At 42.7% G+C, this 16562-nt stretch overlaps 1 protein-coding gene across 4 annotated transcripts in view; it reads right to left on the minus strand.

The window, feature by feature from the left end:
- The window catches only part of ASCC3 (activating signal cointegrator 1 complex subunit 3), a 411273-nt gene that overhangs the window by 127018 nt on the left and 267693 nt on the right, over nt 1-16562 (minus strand). For all 4 annotated transcript variants that reach the window (XM_061623428.1, XM_061623430.1, XM_061623431.1 and 1 more), the window contains one exon: nt 10239-10381. In XM_061623428.1, the coding sequence (XP_061479412.1) occupies nt 10239-10381 (143 nt within the window). The remainder of the gene's footprint in view (nt 1-10238; nt 10382-16562) is intronic.

Raw genomic sequence — 16562 nt, forward strand, 5'->3', positions numbered from 1 at the left:
CACAGTAAAACTAATGGACCCTTAGCATGAGTGTTGGCATATGCACTGCTAGCCTGTCATTCTAGCAGCAGGGAATCTTGGCCATTTCTAGCAGACCCCCCCTTACTTTCACATAAATCAGTGCAATAAAAATCTCTGAACACCTATTTTACTCACAAGCAAATTCCACAGCTTCAAAATTCTTAACACAATTTGTTTTGTAGAAAAGCCTCAACTTTTAGCCATTTTTTGCACTAATATTACATTCACCCTATGAAATAACACAAAATTCGATGGATGCTGGAAAGATTATTGCCGGATCAACTATGCTGAGATAATAGTTCTACTGAAATCTAGGAGATGGCTATTACTGCAAAATGTTTGCAAGCTGCCCATTTCAGGCATGAATCACAATTTAATGATTTTTTCTAGCCTTGTTTAAGACATCACTGCCAAAAGAAAACCTGTCAAGGGAACATGTATACATCAGCATGCATACGTAACAGCTCTTAAGGAAGGGTGAACAAGGGTTAACCTGAAAAGGCACAGTAAATTAGCCAGATACGCTTGTTATCAAAATTAATTTGAAGCAGTAAGAAAACTGGGCTTTCAAATGACAGGTTAAATTTTGTTAATTTAAAGTAGGTTGCTTATAATATTAATATCAAAGATAAAATAGATTATCCCCTTCTAAATCAATTGATGTGACCTGTTGATTTTTTAAACTCCGGAAAAAGCATTGCCCTCATGTTATATAAGTTAACAACGAACATGTCGTTTAACAGCTATCTTTGAAAGATGAACCTAACATTCCCTTTGCAACACAAAATAACATTTTTTAAAAAGTTGCAAGGAGCAGAAATTAAACTTATGACAACATCAGCAAGATTTTTTCTCTCAAACTGATATGTAGCAATTTTTCCTCTCTTCTTCCACATGTGTTAAATTCTGAACAATTTAATGTTAACAGGTTTTAAAAATATTTTTAAAAATTTATTATACCTAAAAAGCTTTCATAGACAGATAGAATTCCATTTAAGTAGATACATTACCCTAAGTCTGAGATTCATTCCAGTCAGGGTATAATTCAGCAAGTTGATGACAACACTGGCTCCAAAAGAAAGGAGGAGACCAGATTGGACAAGAATGAGCTAACAGATTGTGCAGCTCAAGTCTGTCCCTTTGAGTGTGATATATTGTTTCAAGATGCTAAAACCCCATACTTTCTCAAAGCATATCTGCCGCCCTGGTTTTCCCATTTTCGCAGAATCCTCATTATTAGTACTCTGTACCCTTTTCAAAGCACATCAGACCCAGACCATATGCCACTGCATAATGCTTATTAATTGTCTGAAATGGCCGGTAAAGAAAGATGGGCTGAACAAAAAGAATCAGGAAAGTTATGAAGTCTTTAAAAAAAATGTAATTACACATTTCACATCTGGCACAGATGCTAAGGTTAGTTAAAGTGCTGCTGTGTTAAGGTGAAATGGTATTGTTTATGACAAAACACAACACTGCAACTGCAAACCCTGAGAAACATCCCCCCATACACAAACTCAGCCCACACACTATAACTGTTGGTATGCCATATCCTAAGCGCTATGTACCAATGCAGCATAGTTGATACAGTGTTGGAGTTGACCTGGTAGGAATTTGCTCAAATCCCCATTCAGCCATGAAACTTCCTGCGTGATTTTCAGCCAGTTACAATTTTTCAGGCTAATCTACCTTACAGAGTTGTTGAGAAGGATAAAATATGTATCCTGCCCTGAGTTATTTGCAAAAAAAGGCAGGACATGAAAGAAATACACAAGCATACTTAATAAAAAATAAAATTCTAACACACTTAGGATTCGACAGCTTTATTCTTGTGTATGTTTTTGATACCTGCTTAATCTATCAACTCAAGGCAAAGCTCCTGACCAACTCACAGTAAATGTTTAAGCTGGAAATGAACAAATATAGTGAAATCCTGGTTAAAATTTTATTGGCTTAAAAACAGGATATGATTCCACTTCATTTTTATTATAATTAATAAAAAAAGGTTGAAGCCAGACTTCTTATGAGTACTGTTCAAGGGACACTTCCAGTGAAGAATTGGGGACGGCAAGTTTTGCTAATTCTTCCTTCACTGTCTGACCTCTGAAAAGTTGCTCCAAAGGGTTGAGGGTCCCTATAGAACAGCATAGGAGGTGGTGGTGTGGGCTGCAAAAATCACCTCCCTCCTTCTCCCTGAAGTATGGGAAGAGCTTTTCTGTTCACAAGGGGGCATGTCTGGATCCAACCTACAGGTATTCATTTCCCAGTATCAAAACCCCAAAGTAGAGAAGATTAAATGAAGAAGAGAAGATTAAAGAACTGAAACCCAATTTTGATCCGGCAGAGGTATCCACTAATATAAGAGAAGGGGAAGCTATTTTCTCTGATCCCTTTTGCACTGGAGCCCCTTGAGCCCAAAAAAGCTGTTACAGAGGGTTGGAGGACCTTCCAGAACAGTATGGAATCCCGTTCCATGCCCAGTACCTGCCGGGCAAAGGGGCGAGTTTGCGGCCGCAGCCGAAGCCCAGGCCGCCATCGTGGGTGTGTGCGCACGCAGCGCGCTGTCGCACCGTCGTGACACACAGAAAGGAGGCGGGGCGGCGGAAGGCCATTTAAGGCCGCTCCACCAGCCTTCTGCCCTCGTTTGAATTCTGGCGGCGGCAGCGGCAGCGCGGCTCGCTCTCCGGCGCACGTGGCTTGGCGCTGCGAGCGGCGGCGAGGCACTTGGGCTGCAGGCAGAATGAGAAATGAGATAAAATGATCTTTCCTTCTCGTACAAGTGGATGCCTCTGCTGAATCAAAAGCCATTCCGTGAGCGGAACAGCAGTATTGTATTCCACCATCAAGTACAGATTTTGTTCTAATATCTCCTTTAAAATTGGAAGAAAGGTTGAGAACTGTCACAACATACTCAAAATCACTCTATTTCTCTTTTATTGTGTCATATTGAAAATTATATCAAAAATATTAAGTAATTGTTATGAATGTTAGAAGCAGAAGTATACGCTCAACATTCTTTAGACGCTAAATAGAGCAGCATTTTTATTTCTTTTTTAGATATTTATAAAAAGCATATTTCTCTTCATATATGCACACACATTTTACTTCATACATTCTCAGCCTTACATGTGGTTGCCTGTTCAAAAGCCATACAGGCCTTCATGCCCTTCCACAATATGTGTGGTAGTCTTCCTAGTGTCCTTAGAAGAAATTAGACGATGCCTTTCTAAGTGTTACTAAACATCACAGATTAAAAATGCTACATTAATTTTATTGAATTATCTGTCGTACAACGTAACAAGCTGTAGATGTTTAAAATACTAAATATGCTATGGAAAGTTATATTGCAATTGCACTTTAAATGCCACATACCAGCATTAGATTTCCTTTATCCTCATGAGCCTCATCTGTTAAAATTTCAAACGAGAGCAACAATAAAATCCAAGCAAATATTAATTTGGTATGCTCCACATTTTATATTTGATGCAGTAACTAGGTTCCATTTTCAACAGGGTCTTTCCTAAGTAAATACTGTAAGTATCTGTTAGATACTACTATTACATTGGACTGAATCTGATTCCCTATGTGAAGTTTAGGCGGTCCATACACCCTAATAAATCTCCTAAATTTTTGTTTCACCTACATTGATCAATCACGGGAAGTTAAACTTTGTGATCAAAGGCATTAAAAGTAAATCATGCTACTCAGTCTAGCAAGACTATACTACTTTTGCTTCCAAAACATGAATCTTCAGGGAGGCTGCCACAGATCCTTCAAATGGAAAAATGCAATATGACTGTCTTCATTGATATAAGTGGGGGAGATATCAAAGTTTGTTCTCAGTATTGTAAGTTGCTCAGCTGCATCTGTCTTTGATAATTATGCTTTGCCTGGCCTTATGCATGCATTAACTTGTGTGCAGAGCATACTCCAATACAGGCCAGAGCAGGCCACACTTTTAGTCCTTGCTCCCAACATCAGCTTGTCCTTTTTAAAGACCTGTGCACTGTGTGTGTTTCGCTTGTCTGTACAGAAATGCAAATGTGTGAGCTTTTCCTCACATGTATGGGCTCCATGTGACTCGGACACCTGCTTTTGTGGGTGTTCCAGATGCACACAGTCCTGAGGAGGACCTCACACATTTGCTTTCCTATACAGACAAGGAAACCGCACACAACACACAATTCTTATAAAAAGATGTTGGGGGCAAGGCTAAAAGTGTGGCCCTTCTCTGGTCTGTATTTGAATACGCCATATACACAAGCAGAACTTGCACAGGTCTATCTCTGCTAAATATGATGTGGAACAGAGCTTGTACTGCTCAAAACGGGGACATGCCTAGCACTTCCTATTAATTATTATTATATACAAGGCCTTGTTGTTGGTGCCGCCACTGAGGGATGCCTGCTTGATGACCCATGACATTTCCAGTGAAGGCTCTGTTTGTGGAATGCCCTCCCAAGTGTGATGTGTCTGTCTCTGTCACTACTGCCTTTCAGGAGGAATTTGAAAATATTCCTGTTTATCTAGGCATTTGATGGTTGATAAGGACTGCTCCTGGCAGCCAGAAGATCATTGATGAAAGAATGTTTTTAATTGTAACTGTGTTTTAGAAAGATTTAACTGTTTTAGAATGCTTTTCTTTTAGTTGTTATTAAATTGTTTTGTTGATATGTTTGCTGTGGTGGACTCTTTCGGGAGGAAGGGTGGGATAAATTCAATAAATAAATAAATATTACATTTATATCCCACCCTTCCTTGCAAAGGAGCAGAAGGCAGCAAATAACAAGCAATAAAACAATAAAAAATCTTTAAAAAACCCATTGCAATACAGATGCAGACTGGGACAAAGGTCTTGACTTAAGTCTTGTTGAAAGAGGAAGGTTTTCAATAGGTGCTGAAAAGACAACAGAGAAAGTGTCTGTCTAATATTTAAGGGGAGGGAATTCTAAAGGGTAGGGGCCACAACGCGAAATGCCTGATTTCTATATTGTGTGGAATGGAACTCCTAAAAAGATGGTAGCTGCAGAAGGCCCTCACCTGCAGAGTGCGGTTACTGACTGGATATATAAGGGGTGAGACGATATTTCAGGTATCCTAGTCCCAAGCTGTACAGGCCTTTATATACCAAAACCAGCATCTTGAGCTTAGCCCAGTAGCTAACTGACAGTCAGTGCAATTCTTTCAGCAGCGGGGTAACTTGTTGGTGGTATCCTGGCCCAGTGAGCCTTCGAGGTGCTGCATTTTCCACCAGCTGCAGCTTCCAGACCAACCTTATGGGCAGCCCCACATAGAGCACATTGCAGTAACCCAGCCTGGAGGCTGCCAGTGCATGGACAACAAATGGTCAAGTTACCCCGATCCAGAAACTGCTACAGTTGTCTTACCAGCCTAAGTTTGTACAAGGCATTCTTAGCCACAGGGGTCATGTGGGCCTCTAGCAACAGAGACGGATTTAGGAGTATCCCTAGACTACAAACCTGTTCTTTCAGGGGTAGTCCAACCCCATCCAGACAACTGACCAATTGACCAAGTATCTTGACTTGTGAACCACCCACCCCTCCTCCATCTTGCTAGGAATTAGTTTGCTGGCCCTCATCCATCCCACTGAGTCTAGACACAGGTCCAGGGCTTTCACAGCCTCTCCCGATTTGGATGCTACAGAGAACATATTTACTTTTGTGCTCTAGCATACAGCTGGCAATACAGGAGGTTTTCTCAAAAGAGACAGCATGACATACTGTTTTTTCAGACCTTGTGTTGAGTGGATAGCCCTCATACAGTCTACAATTCATTTTTGGAAAGAAAGAAAGAAAGAAAGAAAGAAAGAAAGAAAGAAAGAAAGAAAGAAAGAAAGAAAGAAAGAAAGAAAGAAAGAAAGGGGCAACATCTGGAGGGCCACAGGTTGGCCACTAGAATGGGAACTTTTCTTCCTAAGGCTAATATCAGTGCAAGGAGGGATTTTCATTAGAATCATAACTGAGGAAGAAAGGGTTAAACCTCCCTTCCTTGTGCACTACAGTCCTTGAACATATTACTGCATTTTAAAAAAAACTGATGTAGTTTCTAATGTCACATTCTGCAACATATTTAGTTTGATCCTAAGAGTCTCAATTGCTGCTGATAGTGAAGGTTCCTAGTACCCCAACATTATTGGTCTGACGGGGCCTGCAATACAGTCCCTGCAAAAGTGAGCAGATTGAGGACAATAGGTCTCTTCTGTTAACCTATAATATTAAATTCTCATGCCTGCAATACAATGTGCAGTTCTATGTTCATGTCTTCCAAGTCTGATATATCACTTTATCTGCAATAATACCAAGACAGCTTAACAGTCGAATAACAGGACCTTCCAATTCAGGCATAACTTCCTAAAGAAGTTCCTTTTAAAGAAAATACATATCTGACCAAGCCAATCTCAGGGTTTTTTTTGCCATCCATCTAAAAACAACAACACACCAAGCGATGTCTGTCCTGAAGAAGTTACTGAATCTGTGGTGACTGGCCCTAACAGGAGGTACTGTTGCTCTGCAATAATAACTTTTACATGAACTCTCACAACCAAGATTGAAGAAGAAGAGATTTTAAGAAACATAAAACCCACATATCACATCTGGACTGTTAAGACTTTTATCCTGACTTACATGGTCCCATGTTGCTGCTGTGCAGTGATTTTCTGAGGAATGACCATTCCAGGAAAAGGGGAGGGTGGAAGCTTTTCCTGGAGGAAAAGTGTTTGAGATGCATTGGGTTCAAATAGCTTGCATCTGTCCAATATGATCTACAGCCTTAAAACACCTATCCCCACCTCTAAGCCAAAATCATTCATTCTAAAATTGTAATTCAAAAGGAATTTGGTAAAAGTAGGTCATTTGGCTTTAGGTCATTTAAATAAATGAAAAGTCAAAAAGCTGCCTGTAAGGCAAGTGACTTTCTGAGATGTTGGTGAGCTTGTATATTAATGTTCCCAGAATCCTTCTACTGGTTTCAAAAGCCTCTGGAAGACTAGCATTGTTTCTGGAGGTATGTCAGCCATTTCCTAAATCTTAATTTGCCTTTGGATAATTGAATGTTCTTAATTACTCTCTACTTTCAAACTATATATATGGAGAGACTACTTTATTGATTCATAATGCAAAAATCAGCCTGGCCCCTCCTCAGTTACATTCCACTGCCATTGTGGCACAAAGGAGATTGCACAAGCCCTTTCTTATCAGGCACAATGATGCAATGTAACATAACCACAACCAATCTCTTTGGTTATGCTACACTACAGTTCAGATGATCATGTGCTGCATTAAAATTGTTTGGATATAATGGAACCTCCCTCAACACATCTCATGCCCTGCCAAGTGGTTTCTCCAATCCATAAGGATGTGCTAAAACCTAACAGCTTATATTGCTTGCAACTCTGGAGATACAGATAAATACTTAAGGTGCCGAAACAGTAATAACCATTGTAAACCAAAGGAAGATCTACTTTTGTAATTTTGCATTTCCAGTTCCTCTTCTCTCATGTAGCTTCAGTTATTTTCACTTTGCCTGACTATAGGGAATATTAGCACCGATTTTAAATATAAGAAAAAGTGTGATCAAATCCAAAGTGAGAAGTGTACTGATATTGAACAGTCATGGATATAGTAGTCATAGATATCTAGATTCTATGCTTAAAATAAAATCCCAATTTCTATAATAAGAAATTCTGAAATCTATGGTTACACCAGAGGCTCCTTTTTGAGCCTCTGGGCAAACTTGGAAATTTGAGAAAGTGTCATGGGTACTGCCTCAAAATGGCTGCCATGGAATGTGTGGACAGTCACAGAGTATAACATTCAACTGTATATGGATTGGACCTTCCATCCCACTGGTCTACCTTACAGGGCTGTTGTAAAGATTATTATGAAACTCAGTATATGTGAAGCACTGTGAGCACTTGAAATGTGTTAATGAATATAAATGCTAAGTATTACTGTGCATTTTATTAAGTACACCCATGCACAAATAATATCCAACACTTGCACAATTCATGTATCTGATGAAGCAAGATCTTGCTTACAGGAAGCTTATGCAACAATAAATGTGTTAGCTGTTCCTTTGCCACAGGACTCCCAGGATGTTTTAATTCCCCAAGTACTCTCCTGGCACTTTCCCCACTCCTCTTTTACATAATAAACAAGACTGATTGCCAGCTTTTGCACTGTTGTGCTGGTGAGCTACCTTCCCACACCTTGGAATTGGAAGAATAGGTTTGCCACTTTTTGTTCTCAAAAATACTGCTGCCCCAGGAACTTTCTCTCTGAGCTTATGCAAAATGTTTTTTGTGTTGTTTTTATATTGTATTACTGTATTTTATCAATTGTATTTTAACAATTTTGTAAGTCGCCTAGAGTGGCCATTGGCCAGATAGGCGACGAAGAAATTAAATTTATTATTATTATTATTATTATTATTTTTCTCCCTGAGCAGAACAAAATTTTAATACACTTACAAAGATTTAAAATAGTTCCTTTTCAATTAATATACTCCCCAGATATTTCCCACCCATATTCTGCTCCAATTAATTCCCCTTCAGTTATACTCCAAATCACCTCTAAATAAATTCCTTATATTAAACTAATTTATTTCCCCAAGTTAATATCTTAAAGCACAAAATGGTCTGAGGACCTTTTAATGAAACCTTTCTTCTTTAAAACCCAAACTGCAGAAAGCAGTGTGATTTCCATTACTTACAACGTACAGTATATAGCACTCAAAGCTTGCAATTCTAAGTGTTCTTTCTAGTACCAAGCTCCATTTAACTCCGAGACTTGCTGTCGAGTAAGCATGCACTGGCTTTGGAGTGCAAAAGTGTCTCCAAAAAATCAACAGGGCTGCCAACAGCATCGCATTGAAATGCTGAGGGTAGTTTCGGTTCACACAGGTGCTGCTACTGTTATTATTTTATTCATTTATATCCTGCTTTTTCCCAGGACTGGAACTCAAGGCATCTTACAAAAATTAAAACAAGTACAGTTAAAAACATAAGTAAAACATACAGAAAATTGTAATTAAAATGTAATGTAGCTATTTATAGTTAAAAGCATTTAAAACATAGTGATTAAAAAAATAAAAAATAAAAAAGGTTTTAGTTAATGTTTTGAGACTTTACCATCTAAGCACTGTAGAAACCCTGGAATTCTTAGATTGGCAAAGGAAAGATTTACCATTGTAGCCAGATGGCTAAGAGACAAAATGCCATTTGCTTAAGAAAAAATGGGAACTGCTAATATAAGGGTTAGGTATTTTATCATACTGAACAGCATACTTAACATGTGATTGGGATAGTTTGTTGCTATTAGCTAGTTTAATATAGTTATGTATACCTGAAGTCTAACTTTTGGTGCACCAGAAAATAACTATTAAGAACAGGACAATTTCATTTAGTGAAATGTGGAGACAGGGGCTTTAGCTGGGAGAGCTCAACCACCTCATATTAATATCGGAAGCAGTGGCTTTTTTTGTTGTAAAAAATGAAGTGCCAGTTCTCTTATCTCAATAAAAGTGTTGTTAGTGCCAGCACAAAATGGCTGCCCCCCCAAATATGTTGTGACAGTACTCTGTACCAGTGAGTACAATCACAAAAAAGTGCTGATCAGAAGTAACCAGGTTCAGAAGCATGGAAGCAAAATGGGGCTACCTTCCCCCCCCCATAAACAGAGCAGCGACATTTACTTTCTCAGGAGGTAAAAAAACCTCAGGATTTTATATTCTCTCCTTAACTATGTAGAAATATCTAACTTTGTCAATTAAAAGACAATGAAAATGTTAAAAATTCCAAAAGTACCCCAACAAGGACAACGGACCTATAAAGATGATAAATTCTAGTATAACTCTCCCAGCTGTCTTGAGTGTAGGCCATTCCAGGTTCCCACTGAATGCCAAAGACATGAACTCCTATTGTCACTGCTACCTTTTGTTTTTGGTGGGTAGAGCACACTGTTGCCAAATCACAGCTACGGTATATCAGCTTTTCTCAGTTTTCTACAGGCAGCTTTCACTTCTGTTCAATGAAGGGGGGGGGATTTAAAGGATGCAGAAGTTGTGCAGGCTGTGAAAGTTGTGGGACAGAATGGCAGGATGTTAAGCTAAATAAAAACAAGTAAAAGGGAGTCTGGGAGAGTGGGGTGACAAAAAAGAAATTCTCGTAAATAAATTAAATAGAAAATGTATGAGTTCACCTCTCTTTCATCCATGTTCAGCCACTGTTTTGGGTCATCCTCAGTTGCCAAGAAAGCAATCAGCTCCAAGGCAGTAAGTCTAGTTTGACGTCTGGATGATACAAAGATAAGAACTGGCTTGACTGGAGAATGGCTCCTAATAGCTGTTGAAAACCAGAAATTCAGAACAATGCAATGCAATTCCTTAAACCAGAATTTCCTTGCACACCCTTCTTACATCAGCCATAAATTCATTTGAAATAAAACTGACAATGAATTAAATCAATGTTTTGTTGTTGATTTTTTGCACTTATAATAGCAAAATAGTCAAACAATTCTGTTTTATTTTTTAAAGGATTTTTTTTGCTGAGCATGAAAAGTTTCAGCTTGCATCAGAATTTTATGGGCTGCAAAAGAGACATTTGGTCTTACCGTGAAATCAGTCTTCTCTGTGCATGTCAAAGATGATATCAGGTGGGTAACTAGCTCCACCTAGTGGTTGAAGGCAAAAGAGTACTGCTGACGTTTTACTGTAGGTCCGTTCCCAGTCTGCGCCTGCTCCGTCCGCAGTTTTTTAATAACAAGTCCACAGAAAGAAATGAAATAATACCACAAAAAGACAAGACAACAGTACTCATACACTCTCTGCTCAAGGTCTAACAGTGCTTGGACAGGCAGCCCAGCCGTCATAGGGAGCGGCCCTGATATCATCTTTGACATGCACAGAGAAGACCAATTTCACGGTAAGACCAAATGTCTCTTCTCCTGTGCATGGAAAGATGATATCAGGTGGGACATACCAAAGCTGATCCATGTAGGGTGGGAATACTGCTGGGCTATGGGTACTAGTGATCTGAGAGAACATGCTGTAGCACCCTCCTACCAAAGGCTGCCTCAGCTGAAGCATAGGAGTCTATTTTATAATGTTTAATGAAGGTATTGGGAGTGGCCCATGCGGCTGCCCTACATATCTCCCCCAGAGAGGCATTATGGGAAAAGGCCGCTGATGTGGCCGCCGCCCTAGTAGAATGAGCTACCAACCCGGCGGGCCGGTATAATCTTAGAGAGGCATATGCCAAGGAAATGCATGCCTTGATCCACCTGGCTAGCGTAGATGTGGTGACTTTATTCCCCATGGATTTTGGGTGAAAGGAGACAAACAAATTATCTGTTTTCCGAAATGATTTAGTCTTGGAAATATAAACTTTAAGGGCTCTTCTCACATCAAGAGAGTGCCAGGCTTTTTCTAAAGGATGGACAGGATTTGGACAGAAGGATGGTAAGACCAGCTCCTGCTGACAATGGAAGGCAGACAACACTTTGGGACGAAAGGAAGGGACAGTACGGAGGACTACTCTATCCTTATGGAATACACAAAAATTTTTATGGACAGACAGGGCATTCAATTCAGACACTCGACGGGCCGAAGTAATGGCCACGAGAAACAAGACCTTAAAGGAAAGAAGACGGAGAGAAACTTGACTCAGGGGTTCGAACGGAGGTTTTTGAAGGGCTGACAAAACCTTATGCAGATCCCAAGTTGGGTAGCGATGCACCGTAGGAGGTGCAGTTATCGTTGCTCCCCTGAGGAAACGTTTGACGAAGGGGTGAGATCCGATTGGCTTATCCGGGGATCTGGAGAGGGTTGCCGATAAGGCTGAAACTTGGTGCCTCAGGGTGTTTGGTCTGAGACCCAAAGATATGCCATCTTGCAGGAAGAACAAGATTTCTTTTACTCCCGCCTTTCGAGGAAGAACCCCTTGTTTCTGCGACCAGGATGAGAAGGCCTTCCAAGTGCTTTCATAAATTCTGAGCGTGGATGGGCGTCTAGAAGCCATCATGGTTTCTACTACTTGCGGAGAGATGCCTCTTTTCAAGAGTCTCTTCCGTTCAAGTTCCAGACATGAAGTGCCCACCACTCTGGGTCTGGGTGCTGGAGCTGTCCCTGAGAGAGCAGGTCCGTTCGCGCTGGAATCTTCCATGGTGGTTCCACTGACAGGTCGAGAAGGTCTGGAAACCAAGGTCTCCTTGGCCACCATGGAGCCACCAATAGAAGTGCTGTCCTTTCGGCACGAAGTTTTTTGAGTACCCTGGAAATCACTGGAATTGGAGGAAATGCATATAGTCTGCCCGGAGGCCACTGGGAAGTCAAGGCATTTATCCCTTCCGCGCCTGGTGACGCGTATCGGGAGAAGAACCTCTGCACCTGCCAGTTGGCACTGGTGGCAAAGAGGTCTACTTGAATGTGGCCAAAACATTCCACTATTTGACGAAAGGACTATGGGTGAAGTCTCCATTCTCCTTGAATCAGCTTCTCCCGACTGAGCCAGTCCGCTTGGCTGTTGTCCTCCCCCTTGAGGTATTCTGCCGCTATCGATATGATATTGGGCTCCGCCCACTGGAAGAGGAGAAAGGCCTCCTTCTGAAGAATGAGGGAGCGTGTGCCTCCCTGATGGTTTAAATATGATTTGGCCGACACGTTGTCTGTTCTGACAAGCACTGCCCCTAACCGTCTGGTGTTCGCAAAGTGCTTGAGGGCCAGACGAACTGTGCGTAGTTCGAGTAGGTTGATCGGCAGTGCGGATTCCTGAGCCGACCACGTGCCTTGAATCATCTGCCCGTCGCAGATGGCTCCCCATCCGGATAAGCTGGCATCGGACGTTATCAGGGTGTGGAGTGGATCCTGGAAAGGGACGCATCGTGTCAGGTTGAGCTCTTGGGTCCACCAGAACAGCGACTGACGAACCTGTGGCGACAGAGCGACCATGCGGTGGTGCCTGGACGCTATGTCGTTCTGGAATGGCAGCAGCGCCCACTGAAGAGTGCGGGAATGATGATGTGCCCATGGCGTCGTTTGGAACGTGGATACCATCAAACCGAGAAGTGCTGCCAACTCCATCAGGTCTGTAGAGGTGGAGGATAGGACATGCAACACCACTTTGCGGATCTTGCTGATCCTGTCTGAAGATAGCGTAATGAGGCCATTTTGAGAGTCTATAGTCGCTCTCAAATGTGTGATGCGTCTGGACGGAAAGAGATGACTCTTGGCTTCGTTGATCAGGAAACCGTGATCCTTTAGACAGGTCAGGGTGACATGGAGGTCCTCCCATGCCTTGTGTAACGATGGTGAGCGGATCAGAAAATCGTCCAGATAAGGAAAAATATGAATCCCCTGTGTCCTGAGGTGTGCCACCAGGGTAACCACAATCTTGGTGAATGTCCTGGGAGCGGACGACAGGCCAAAGGGCATGGCCCTGAACTGATAATGGTCTTGTCCCACCGCGAAGCGCAGATACCTTCTGTGAGGGGGAAAAATTGGAATGTGCAGGTAGGGTTCCTTCAGGTCGATAGATGAGAGGAAGTCCCCTAGCCTCAGCGCTTCTTTGATGGAAAGTAAGGTCTCCATCCGAAATTTGCGGTACTTTATGAAGCAATTTAGAGTCTTGAGGTCTAATACTGGCCTGGATGAACCGTCTTTTTTGTCGACGGTGAAGAACAGAGAGTAGTTTCCCAGGAACCTCTCCCCTGGAGGTACTGCCTCGATAGCTACCATGCGTAGGAGATGGGAAACTGATCTCAAAACTTTGCCCCTTTTGTGTGGATTTGCTGACAGAGGGGATGGAAGGAATCTCGCCGGGGGGGGTGGAGGAAAACTCCAGGCGAAGGCCGTATCGAAGAGTGCGGAGGACCCAGTGATTGGAGGATAGGTCCTCCCACCGGCGAGGTGGAGGCGTCAGAACTGATTTCTGTTTCCACGTGCCTGGGATGCAAGGCCGGATCGACCTGGGAGGTGTTGCTGGGACTTAAGTTGGTTGCGCTGTCTGTTCCAGAAGGGACGGCTGGAGCGGGCGTCCTTCTGTCTTCCAAAGGAACGTGAGCCCCGAAAGGACTGCGACAAGTGATATGGATGGAATGAGAGGCGAAAGGTCCTTCCATCCTCCCTTTTTCTGGTGGATGGCATGGACTTTTTCTTTTCCTTGGTTTCTAATATGTTGGCGAGGGCAGTGTCCCCAAATAATTTGCCACCCACGTAGGGTTCCGAGGCAAGATTCGAACGAGCTGCAGGGTCTGCATCCCAATGTTGAAGCCAAAGGGTCCTTCGCATGAAGATCCCTGCAGTGAGAGACCTAGCTGCAAACTGCATGGCGTCCATTGACGCATCTGCCATGAAGGTAACTGCCCGAGAGACCTTCAGCAGAAATTTGCGTATCCGGGCTGCATCCTGCTGTGGGCCATCTAGCAGGTCTTCCAACCACAGTAGGGAGGCTCGAGCAAACACAGAAGAGGCTGCTGCTGCCCTGATTGAAAGCGCACTAGCCTCGTGCACTCTTCTAAGTCCCTGGTCCATCTTGCGCTCAGTAGGATCCTTAAGGTGAGCGTCTGAGTCTTTAGGATTCAATGATGGGTTCAATAGATTGACTATAGGCGCGTCTATGAGCGGGACTTTCAACTGATCCATGATCGGTTGTTCCAGTGTATAATATTTGTTGGCTACCGAAACTGATTTTTTGAATTGCAAGGGAATGTCAAATTCTGATTTGAGCACCTTGGGGAGAAGAGAAGGAAGCTTCAATACTCTAGACCTAGGCTTTGGATCTGGACATACTGCTGAGACTCTCGAGGAGGGTGGAGTAGGAGGATCCTCTGTAGAGGTGAGGGTAAGAGCCTCCATCGCTTTGCATAGCAGAGGAAGGAAATGAGCCTCTTGAAATATTCTAGTAGATAAAATCTCCTCAGATTCTGATTCCCCACTCCATTCCTCTTCATCCAACACAATCAAGTCATTTTCTGTGTCTATAAGCTCCTGTTCTGGGAGCTGAAGGTGTCTGCCCTGCGATGCAGCATAGGGGTCTGGGGATGTGCGGCCCGGGGAAGGGCGTGTGTTCGTCCTCGGGTGCCTTGAGGGTTGTGAGCCTGATGCAGTTTGAGAAGACAAATCTCTAGTCAGATCCATTAAAAGGGCATCCTTAAGCTGTTCTTTTAATTGCTGAATTGAATGTGCTGAAAGCTGCAGCTGAATAGGGCGAGCTTGAGTGTGAGATGGATAAAGCCTGTGCCCACCAGCATCATGAATTTGTTGGACAGGGATTGGCTCCTCCAAAAACCCTGTGAAGGCCTCGGGCGAGGAGTTGTTAGAAAAAATAGCATCTAAGGAAGGGTGAGACTGGCCACCTTCCCCATCAGACAGGGGTTCCAGGTCCCTCTGGTCCCTTGAGTGGTGGTAGGAATCTTGACCTTCTCTACAGGTTCCCTTATGTGGAACAGGAATCCTGCCTTCTGCAGCCACCCTGCCCGCCAAAACCTGAGCCTCAGCCACCTCATGCCTGACGGTAGAGGGGCGGGCCACCACTGTTTCAGAATGATCCCCCGAAGAATGAGCCTGCTCTGATCCCAGGATGGGACTGAGTTCTGGCACTGCGCCTGTCGCTGGCTTGCGGGGAAGCACTTTCGACCCCTTTGAGAGGTGCTTTGTTTTGTGTGTGGCTTTCCCCATAGCGGGCACACACTGCGAGACTTACGGGGTTAATGAAAATATGAATGGAAGGCTCCCGCTGGTAATGATTGACAACGCTGTCTAATAAGCGGCTAGGTAAAGCAGAAAGATTAGAAGCTGTTGCCGCCGACCTGCTATTGTGTCTGTGCGTCTGCCCCTCCCCGCTATGAAGCAGGGAAAACGAAGCCGCTTGAAAGGGAGTGCGAAAATCCGAGGCGTGGGCCTGAGTTCCGAGCTCCGGTGAAATTCGCCTCTAAGGCTAATGCTGCCGACGCTATGAGTTTTTAAACTTTAAACTTTAAACAGCAGGGGAAGACAAAACATATACTGAGGGCAAGAAACAGCAGAAACCAACAGGTAAGACTTAAAAGACAAACAATACAAGCCTGAACTGACGGAGACAGAGAGGAATCAACCAGATTCGGTGAAGGCAAAAGAGAAAAAAAAAAACAACAACTGCGGATGGAGCAGGCGCAGACTGGGAACGGACCTACAGTAAAACGTCAGCAGTACTCTTTTGCCTTCAACCACTAGGTGGAGCTAGTTACCCACCTGATATCTTTCCATGCACAGGAGAAAGGAGATTATAAAGGAAAATGTTGACACATTCATGACCATATTATATCAAACAAGTGTAAAGAAAACCTATCTATAAATCAAATTTCTTCAGCAATTTGATCAAACAGCCAAGGTATTCACAGCAACAAGCTATTTCAGGTGCTATCATTAATATGTACAACTTTTTAAATGTTAAAGGATTTGCTGAATATAAAATACATTTTATTCTTCATGTAGCCTTCTGAATTCAAACTTAATAGCCTCTTACAATTTTAGGATAAACCATGGCAATA

Source organism: Rhineura floridana, chromosome 4, assembly GCF_030035675.1.
Source record: "Rhineura floridana isolate rRhiFlo1 chromosome 4, rRhiFlo1.hap2, whole genome shotgun sequence".
NCBI classification, from domain to species: Eukaryota; Metazoa; Chordata; class Lepidosauria; order Squamata; family Rhineuridae; genus Rhineura; species Rhineura floridana.